This window comes from Helicoverpa armigera, chromosome 1, assembly GCF_030705265.1.
Source record: "Helicoverpa armigera isolate CAAS_96S chromosome 1, ASM3070526v1, whole genome shotgun sequence".
In the NCBI taxonomy this organism is placed as follows: domain Eukaryota; kingdom Metazoa; phylum Arthropoda; class Insecta; order Lepidoptera; family Noctuidae; genus Helicoverpa; species Helicoverpa armigera.
Window position 1 is genome coordinate 9266786 of NC_087120.1, and position 11150 is coordinate 9277935.

Below are 11150 nucleotides of genomic sequence, written 5' to 3' on the forward strand. Positions count from 1 at the left end.
TAAGTAAGGTAGGTCAGCCTTCCTGTAGGCACTAGAACCACCGAGGCGTTCGGCGTCCTTGTCAAATCAAAACCTATCTTTCAAAGATTGGTCTAATTGATACGACAAAACTTTGCTCGTAGATATCGTAGCAGTATCAGAAGAAGATAATATGTGAATGTTATCTAGTAGGTAACAACAATAACAGGTGTTCAGACAATTAAAAAATGTAAAAAAGATATATAATATAATATATATTAATAACAAACTTGGCCTAAAACAAACGCTTAAAAACAACAGACACACTCAACGCTAACGATTAGTAGAAGCCAGGTTTTGACTTAACACGCCTACGCTCCGTAACCGGCTCGTAGTCTTCGCATCGTAAATGTTCATTAGTGATGTATCCGAACTAGATGACGACAATCCAATGCTGTCAGGATCTATGATTAATGTTTGATGATTACATTCGAACCATTCCTGAAAATTTTATAGATTTAGTCGGTACTGTTACATGGATAAATACTAGTTTAAAGTAAGTTAATAGATACATTTTACAGTTGAACTTACATCTATAACCAAACAGTTGTGTTTACATTTTCTTTGACGCGTAAATTCACTGTAGTAAAGTCTTCTTCGTCGATCTTCGACCTCAGGAGGACCATAATTTCTATGTGATTTGAAAATACCGGCTAAATTCTGAAAAAGATTATGTTAGTTATTATAAATATTAGTTTTCACCAACAATCTCTTAACGTTTCCCTAACTAAATGTCAGTTAGAATAAGGGCTCCCCCAAACAACTTTGGTGAAAACGAAATTCGTATTTAAATTAAATTTAGGTATTTGTTGGTGAAAAAGTACATTAGGACACAATATAAGGGTCAGTTATTACACGCAATGGAAATTTTCCCTTGAAATATGATAGCTGTCAACTGGTCAAAACATTCGATACTCTTAAGTTTATCTCTCCTTTACACATGATGTTGTAAATAATAAAAACGAAAAATTACTCCTGTGGTTAACCACTGAATGGATTAGGTTGTTTTTTTTAACAATTCGCCATAGAATACCATAAAGTACATATATGCGATAAGATTTAATGTGATTGTGAACCCACTATATTTTCTGGTAGAACTTGCAAAACGAGAAAAAGACAAAAAATACTAACATTTCGCATAAGAAACCCAGACATCGTTTTGATCTGTATTGCAGCAACAATAAACATTGTAAATCCTATCCAACCCACAGCACACCACCACATTAAAGTACGATCCCATTGCGCTAACAAATAGGCATTTCGTATCGAGCAAAGCTGAAACAATATTATAATATTAAACAATAAAGGAAGATGTTTCAAAATGTATATGGAGAGAAAAGAATTAAAACCGTTTTCAATGATCCATTTTTTTTTTGTTGTATTGCAGGGTAAAACTTTTATATTGCGTTCAATATGTACTCAATTAAATTAATTGATCCAATAAATTAAATTAATTGATCCAATTAATTTAATTTATTAATTGATCCAATTAATTTAATTTATTAATTGATCCAATTAATTTAAGTTATTAATTGAGCCAATTAATTTAATTTGGTTTTCTTTAAACAACAATTTATCTGTATTTTTCCCGGATTCCTTAGTTTTTTGCGATACATTTACATATAGTGGCCCGGATTAGAATATTATAGGTTTTTGTCTTGTTCTTACAATGCATTTGAATTTTAAGAACTTTTGGGGTTAAACAAAGTAATCAAATTACTGCGAGGTAAATGCAAACATGCGAATATATAGCCTCCTCAAAACTGGGTTCTTCATAGTAATAAAAATCGTTCAATTTATGAAAATAATGTCAATGTAGGTACTAACGAAAAGCGCGACAGGAAGTATTGCCCAAGTTATCGTCCAAAACCTGGTTGGTCTGAACCCTAGCCAAAATTGTACATCAGTACAAAACTTTTTCAATCCATACAACCACATCACTATAGCCACATAAGCGCCACCAAGGTATGGTACAAGGACGTCCAAACCAGCAGTAAATGCTCTCGCTCGATGAATTGTTGTCATTAACTGAAAATAAAATAATATTGTTGAAAATAAAACACATATCTAGATATAAAACAAGCCTATCAGAGTTCAAAGAAAAAGGGCTTAATTATGTAATGATGTTGTCATTTATTTCGACTTTGCCGATATTGTCCGAAGCTTCAAAAACTTATGTGAAGCTCCTTATGTGACGGTGCGTCCTAAAGGCGGATCCAAACATTGCAAGGCGTGCGCCGCTAACAATATAACGGGAAAATTGTATTATGACGTAAACAAAAAGATTGCATTTGTTGACTGTTCGACGTTTCTCTTTTGTAGTTTGCTAATATTTCTACCAGCATCCTGTTATCATACCAATTTTTTGTTTATAATTATCCATTTCTATGTCTTGTGAAGAAACAATGCATCCGTGACGTGCAAATGCAGGAACGAAGATGGATGTGTTATTGAGTCACTGCTCTTAAGCATTTGATAGTAGTTCAAGTGATGGGCAATGCAGATTGTGAAATGCAGTTGTTACTTGGTAAGTGAGAGAGGAGTCAGTATTATCAGAGATCGTAGGTTTGGTTTCCAATATATTTTACTGCAAAAGGTATACCAGATACTTTTTTGATAATTAATATGGATGTTTTTCTCCAAGGAAGAAATCCATTGGAGTAAACACAGTAAACTCCATTGGAGAGGCGCGCTCAACACAACTCCACTGTCTCGAGGCTTGTTTCTGTTCATCGTCATGGATGCCTATTGGATATAGGACACAGGTATAATACAAAAATAAATACTTACTGCAAGTAAAGGTATTGAACCCGCAAAACCTATGGAACATAAGAGACCAATCACATAAATGTTTTTGATTGCACGGAACTCATAACTTAAAAACTTCGCTAATATAATCATTAGATTAGTCTGTAACAAAAAAAAAGCCTTTTATTAGTGAGTCAAAAATCGATATGACGATTTAAAAATAAGGTTATTTGACTTTGGGATAATTTAACGCCCTTTCGGGTTGACGGTTAGCTTGCCCAGCTGGTAGGGGAAACAAGAGGTTGATAATGATGTTTCAAAAAGGCAAATGCTGATTATAGTTGTGCCACTAAACCAATTTTATCCACCTGTTTAGAAAGGGTTACTGTAATTGTATAATCTTATTAAAAATTAACATGAATATAATTTTAATGTAGTAATCCTGTTCATTATGGAAAGATTGATAATAAACTAAAAGCATGAGGAACTCACCATGTAAACTAACGTGCCAAACACCACATTTCCATAAAAATAAAATAGATACAACTTGTGAGCATACAAAAATTCCGTGGTCAACGGCAATATAGCGTAGAATAATATATGTGTGCCATATTGTCCTAGAGGTATGTTAACACATTTTAAAGTCACTAAATATAGTATTTTTACTATCCATGATCTCATGAATGCTAACGATGTAAACACTGCCACGTAAATTACAGATGCAGTATCTACCATGGTGTAAGCAGACATGGCCCCAAAATCGTAGAGACCTAAAAATCCGATGCCGAAAGTATACGCCACATATTTGACGGATAGCATCTGTAACAATATATTTTTGTATTTATACATATAAATAAAATTCAACTGTGTCTGTTTGTATGTTTTTTACAGTTTTTTACTACATGTACATGAAAATAGGTACCATTACACGATACTAACATTAAAGATCTACGCTCCCCTAATCAGCTCTAGTCGCGACTCCCTGGTAGTTTTCCACCACACTCATAGAGTTCTGCTTCTATTTTACGCGTACGGCGTCGATAATGAATGCATAGGATTGGTATGGTAATTGGTTAGGTTGACTCCAGTACTAATCTCACGATAAAAACTCATTTGCCACGAAAGCTTTATAAACACAGAAAGCCATGCAAAATCTTCATTTTCTTTGCTGTTTATAAGCTGAATAGAGCTGAATAAGTTTGCGTAGTCCCGTAAAAAAATATTTTTATATCTATATGTTATGGACCAAGTGATTAATTACTTTCTAAATATAATTATTTATCATAGTTGACAATGAAGGCGCGCTATGTGCGTGAAGTTAGATTGATAGTGCCAGAAACGAATCGTTATAAATCCGACAGCCCGTAGAAATCAGTCGTGTAGCCCGTAGGGGTGAAGCGGCCCTCGAGCTGAGGACCAGGTGTTGTGGAATGCTGGCTGATGCGGCTGAGGCTGAAGCTGCGGTCGTACATGTTAAGCCAACTGTGATAAGGTCGCGTGAGACTGAGCCGAAGAGCCGAGACAAGCAGCGCCGAAGCCGTGACAGAGTCAAGCCAACTGTATGTTGCCGTTTTGATGTGATGTTTTGTGATTGTAAGATGTTTTTCTGAGATGTACTTTTATTGACCATTGATTATTTTCTACCACTTCGTCATTTATGGAACTGCTGCATTCCAAAACCACTATGAACTGTAAACAGTGTTTGTGTCAGTGTCTTAAAGAAAATAGACGTAAATAGATGTATACTTTTTAGCTGGCTGGCTTTCATTTCACCTAACCTTAAGCATTGCCATCCAACGTGGCAATGCCGCCAGCATATTTATTTTTCGAAGCTCTTTTATTATTTATTTAAATTCCTTTATTGTCCACCAGACGTGTAAATGAATTGTGAAGGTAACTTAACGAAGACATTGTACCAGGAATAATACTGAGTAATAATAACAGAAATAATACTAACCTTAGAAGGCTTAGACGATAAAGTTACATATTTGGATAACTCAGAGAGTGAATCTACGTCATTGCTACGACATACTCGTTTACACTCTTAAACTACTCAATGATTAAAGGAAATAAATAATAAAAATAACTTACCAATTCACTAGGCGTTGAGACGTCAACTATTTGAGAAAATGCCTCGGTAGCAATATTACTCGTCGAAACAAATATAAACCCTATTACGACAAGTGTAGAAATGGATGTACATAGAAACGCTAATCTAAATATCTGAAAAGTACATACTGATATTAACTCACACCCCAAACTTTCATTGGTAAAATTTTCCATTACATCGTAGATTCCCAGAAAACAATACAAAAGAAAGACAACCTTGTAGTGGTCTACCATTGTTAATAGGGTTTTTCATTTTTAAATTTAGTATTACTGTATTTAGGCTGTGTATTGTGTAGTACCTTTACAACTGTTTCTTCTGTGACAGTCGCAAAAAAGAAAACTAACATCCACACGAGGCCGAGAACAAAAACCCTCGTTGTCAAAGTATTTCTATCTAAAGCACCGAAGGTGGCTCTGGAATATAAACATTATTGGTTACTATTCAATTATTCTTTTTTTAATTATATATTAAGAGGCTGGATGCACCCAAAACACTTTATTTCTCTCGCATACGAAAATACGTACGGGAGAGAAAGAGAGAGAAGCCGGTTGACGCGACGTTCGTGACATTCGTAAAATACATATAAATTAATAGCTTTAAAATGAGTTGAGTAATCAAAAATAAAAATTAACTAAGTTCTGTATTTATGTTACAGCCATAGTGATTAAATATAATACAAAAATAATGAAATGCGTTAATATACTGGTTAATATATGTCGATCAACACTAAGATAAACCGACTTCCAAAAACACTAAAATGCAAAAAAAAACTAATTTTAGGTGCATCGGCCTAGAAGTCGGTGTCTTATGGATGTTACTAAGTTAATTTTGCCACCGCCTTCTAGGCCGATGCACCTAAAATTAGTTTTTTTTTTTGCTTTTTAGTGTTTTTGGAAGTCGGTTAAATTTTTTTGTAAAAAAGTTTTTTATTTACAGCTTTTCAGTGATACGAATAGTTGTCCCTATCCATATGAGTGGAAAGTTCTCATCAATACAAAGAATATAAGCCCAAATACGAGGTATTTTACATATTCAGTTGTCGAGTTTCCTCGACCTTCTCTGGTCTCCATCATCAGGTCAGCTCCAAACCTTCACTGTTGTATAGTGTTTTTAGGCATACACCTGAGTGTCAAGTTTTTACCCTATGTGTGCCTACAACTTTCGAAGGTTGCCCTCGATTTCTCAGGGTTTCCATCATCAGATCCTGACCTGATGACTATGGGACCAACTGGCAGCTATTCCGCGTCGAACAAAAAAAGAATCACGTAAATCGGTCTATAAACCTCGGAGTAATCGATGTACATACATAGAAAAAAAAAAAAAACATACCGGCCAAATTGATAACCTCCTCCTTTTTGGGAAGTCGGTTAAAAATAGAATAAAAATGTGCGACAATTAGAACACCATATAAAAGTCAGTCATTACAAACAACTGAAATTCTCCCTTGGAAACTGACAGCTGTCAACTGATCAAAACATTCGATACTCCTAACTTTATCTCTGCTTTACATCTGATGTTGTAAATTATAAAAATGAAAAATGACTTCTGTGGTTAAGCCACTGAATGAATTAGGTTATTTTTTTACAATTCGCCATAGAATATCATAAAGTATATGCGGTAGGATTTAATGTGATTGTGAACGACACAACCTGTATGTAGTATTGCTACTAAATAGAAACGTTGGGACTTACTGATAATGAAAGTAAGCTGACGTCAGGGTGAAATTTGTAGTTAAGTTTCTATTACAGCGCACCATTATATCCTTAGCTGATATACAACCATTTTCCTTCTGACATATCGACCACGGGGGAACATCTTGAAAACTTGCGAGCAAGAATTTTAAGCTGTCAGCTAAATAAGAAGAATGCTGAAAGAAAAATATATACATTGCAATCGCTCGCATGAAGCATTTCTCCGTGGCTCTCCGGGGGGACCGAGAGCTTGAATACCTACTGGATTCAAGATAAGTACCCATTTATTTATACTTACTAGTACTACAAACAAAGAGGTCTGTAAAAATCGTCCATAGGATATTCCTCTGAGAAGTGGATTCATAAATTTATTGCAGTCAAATCTTTTAGTGTACAGTTTAATAAAACTATCCATGCACATGTACGCTATTCCAAGCGTCATTTCGGATAAGATAAAATCAACAAGCCTAACTGAAAATAAAGAATCAAATGTTAACAACATTACTAAGAAGGTTTGTTTCATTTTTTTATTAAAAGCTCCAATAATGTAATTAGCGTTCCGAATATTGCTACTTAGTTAATAAATAAACGACCAATCAGAGCAGTATATGCACCTCTAGTTTTTTGGTGACATTGTTTTAAGCGGGAACAGACGAACGAGGATCATTGAGAAAGTTGAATCGTTGTGCAGAAAATAGATTAGGAATAAGATTGGTGGCGTGTTGGAACCTACTGCTCGGTGTAATGTAAATTTTTCTAAAGACCTGAGTATAAAGGTGGGCTTGTATTTGTGCTCGCAGTTTACGTTAACCTCATGACGCCCATTAAAGCCATAACCACTAAAGTAATGTCAACGAAAATATCGTTTCCCTGACATAATTATTATATTATAATGTAAACAAGTTTTATAATAAAACGCATCTAGGTACCGTTTTCGCACACCTTTGAAAATATATCAAAATTGTAAGCCGAGGCAGCGAATGTGCATGCAAAATATACAAATTGCTTTATACTGCTCCATCGGAAATGCCCCTCGCCGAGAGTGTCCTGGAAAGAATTATAAAAATAAAAACCTCACCCCACAATCCCATTATGAAAAATTTGACCGTAGTCCTTCAAAACAGTGCATTTACAATTCATGGCACACTTAGGTCCTTATTACAGAAGGCTACTCAAGTCCAGTTTGATCTTGAATCACCTGATCGTAGTTTAAATAAAGAATCTGCACTTGAGGAATGTTCTTATTTCAGAACAATAATGAAACTGCACTCAGCTGAATCGAGATTCAAACCGCGCCTCGAGCAGAGAATATGGGTTGTCTACGCATCAGCCTGTTTTCGTTTACATTATATTTTTCACGCCAACTCTGTTTCAACTTACGCAAAATGAGAATTTAGTTTAACTTCTAATTATTAATGAAATCACACATGTTTTGTATCACCATTTCAAGACTAATGTTCTACAAGGTCGTGAAAAAAATAGTAAATAGATAGCTCTTAAGAGTTTTTTTTATTAATTGATACTTTGTTAAACTACGTGAAATTATTTAAAAGAATTCACTTTACACATATTTATTTCTGAATCATAAAAGTTTTATCGGCATTTTCAGACTAAAAGATTTTCAGTGACAATGGCCATGCTCCTGTTCGATTTGATGCATTCTTCGAGGGACACCCTACATAGACTTTTTGCGCAGAGGACAGAAGACAATAAAGCACGCATGCTGACTATATTACTATAAATCCAGCAATCAATATGAACTAGGTACAAATTGATATATAATTACTAATTAAAATATCAATTAGTTGAAATCAACTTACTTTAGTTTGTAACATGGTAGAGGAGGATTGTATTAAGCTCGATGATAATTCGAGCATAGCATTTGTTTGACTCATTTTTGCGGATTTTGATTCTTACACTTGCACTTTAGAATTGTATGGCCTAGGTAAACTGAAAATAATTGAACCCAAATTAGAAAATACACATGATCTAATGCTACAAGTAGGACTGGCTATTCATTCGATCGTTCTCATGTTTTCGTTATAAAACCAATGAATCTATTTTCATGGATGTATGTATTGCAATAAAATCAAACCGCGGCAAATGAGAAACTTTTAGGTACATGTACCTTAAATCAAGAAAATTCTATTACAATAAAACTTCACTCAAAAATAAAATACACAGTATAGACTTACTTCTAACACTTTTCTAAGTTTTTGCCTACGACTAAAAATGCACATAATAAGTATATAGCTTAATTCTTGAATATCGCCGTTCAAGTTGAATCGATATTGAATAATTACAAAAATATTTATTGCCCACGGCTTCATGCTATGTGTCTGTCAAAACCATGTCAAAGTTTTTGTGTATCCTGACATCTGTATCATGTCAATTGGCAAATAGTATGAGACCTGACAGTAAAGTCTTGCGTATTGTCTATAGTCGTCTTTTAAAGAGGCGCCAATGTCATTTTAACCGTGATCTATTGCCAGATTACCAACAGGCTAAATAAGTTTAGGAAAAAAGAAAAAAGGTCGTCGGGCACCATTAAGGTAGAATTCCGTGGATAGCGGCTACGACAGCCGCGCGCGGCTTACGACAGTTGTCGGCCGGGCGCGACAATAGTCAACCTATGAAAATGTATGGCACCGTTGCCGAGGTCCGCGACAGTCGCGCGCGGCCGACGAATTTCGTAAGCCGCGCGCGGCCGTATGCATCTCAACATGGTCTAGCGCTTAGTAACATCTATATAATTTTAGTAAAACCAGAATTGAATTGTTTTTTATTTGGTCGGCAAGCTTCCTTTTGTTTTCATTACAATACAAATGCTTTTGAATCAGTATTGGGTAGCATCCTTCATCATTTCTACTTTTTAAAAATAGGGTCGATTGGTAATCTATTTTCATAATACAGCCACAGCAATACGTCATCCTCTTCTTCTTCAAGGATATCAATTAGCACTTCGACTAGAGGGAACGGACGAACAAAATCTACTCATTTCAACACAATGCCGCGCGCGGCTTACGAAATTCGTCGGCCGCGCGCGACTGTCGCGAGCCTCGGCAGCGGCGCCATACATTTTCATAGGCTGACTATTGTCGCGCGCGGCCGACGACTGTCGTAAGCCGCGCGCGGCTGCGTAAGCCGCGACCCACGGAATTCTACCTTTAGAGCACCTATGTATGGCATCATAGTGCCCAGTTGATAGTCCCCAGTTATTACACTATTTAAGTTTCCGTGCTCCGGTGTACTGTGCGCCGTATATGTGTAAACAATCGTTTGTGAACCAAAATAAATAAATAAAATAAATCATACAAACGGCGAAGACGAACAAAATGTAGCACAGAATCAAGATGGCTATTCTCATTAATGTGAACCACGGAAATTTAGAGAAAATCTATGACTGACCGAATGGAACTAACGCCGGCTCCACACGTTGGCCCCAATATCGGCCCCAACGCTATTCGTCCAACGTGTAGATCTAGAAAATGGCATTGGTCCCAACGTTGGGACGAGCTTTGGTAGTTTGCCGTCTCGTGTCGGTTTCATCAAAGGAATCTGCGCGCCAACTTTCAATTTTCAGCAAACGTAATTATTATAAATTCACTGTATCAATATAAATGATGATAAAACATTCAGTTACTTTTGGTATAAGGGTCTGGGAAAACGAAGAGCCAATGAAATAGGTTCTTGTTTGTACAATCGATTTTAAAGAATATTGTTCGACTAAACCAAATTCAGACATGACTTTTTCCTCGGATAACTATTGTTACTAACAAAAACCTTATTAAGCGATAGCAATAGCGAAAAATATACTTTAGAAGTTGGATTAGGCTCCATCTAGAAACTCGTGTTCAGTGATTAGTTTTACTCGATCGCGTTTACCTCTGAACTATACGTATGAAATAGAAAATACTCCGATGCGGCGCGTCACTCAGGTACGTGATTGAGGTGTCTCACTTACTCCTGACCTATCGTTTCGAGAGCATATTACCAAAATATGTAAAAAAGCCTACAGAAATTTACGATTTGTCCTGAGGCAGACGCGCCACTTCACCAAAATCACAGCGATCTAAGTCCTATATGAAGAGCAAGTCAAGAGTCAGATTACAATGCAGTCTTATGGTCTCCACATGAGGTGAAATAGTCTGTCAAGTTCACGCGATATTTATACCTAAAGTTGTACGGGGTTTACCTGTTCTATCCGCTAATGTACCCCACGTTATTTGTGATAGGCATGGTCGGGTATAATGAGTTAAGGGCGCGGGGGGACTTCGCTCTGGTATTACAGCCAGGACCATCCTTATGGCTAAGACGCCTCTTACGAGAGCGATAGTCATCATAAACTTGCTCCACACAAAAGTCGATGTGTTCACATGTCACTTCAGTGAATTCGCAAGAGTACTATTGCATATGTTATGTTAAGATGGTTGTGTTTTATGACTAGGTTAATGTTTTATTTTGTTTTGCGTTTTTATTTGTATGTTCAATGGTACCTTTTAATTTTATAGATGTTGTTTTTGTAGTGGTTTTCATTTTTTATTATGTCCTATCTATCGCATTAGATTAAGATAAACCTGTAA

The 11150-nt window shown here is 35.9% G+C and overlaps 1 protein-coding gene across 5 annotated transcripts; it reads right to left on the minus strand.

The window, feature by feature from the left end:
• Positions 1–213: 213 nt before the first annotated feature.
• LOC110378230 (sodium-dependent nutrient amino acid transporter 1) lies at positions 214–9079 on the minus strand. 5 transcript variants are annotated; one of them, XM_021337403.3, is made up of 13 exons: positions 8763–9074; positions 8388–8517; positions 7497–7614; positions 6866–7038; positions 6568–6743; positions 5175–5289; positions 4858–4989; positions 3259–3585; positions 2809–2928; positions 1846–2046; positions 1150–1293; positions 550–678; positions 214–459 (listed from the first exon to the last, which is right to left on the minus strand). In XM_021337403.3, exons 2-13 carry the CDS (start codon positions 8460–8462, stop codon positions 292–294), a joined length of 1878 nt encoding a protein of 625 aa, XP_021193078.2. In that variant the 5' UTR covers positions 8463–8517; positions 8763–9074; the 3' UTR covers positions 214–291. The 5 variants fall into 5 exon arrangements, with proteins under 5 accessions (XP_021193078.2, XP_049694844.2, XP_021193080.2 ...); XM_049838887.2 differs by lacking the exon at positions 6866–7038 and having other exon boundaries at positions 7510–7614; positions 8763–9079; XM_021337405.3 differs by lacking the exon at positions 3259–3585 and having other exon boundaries at positions 8763–9070.
• Between the last annotated feature and the right edge of the window lie 2071 nt (positions 9080–11150).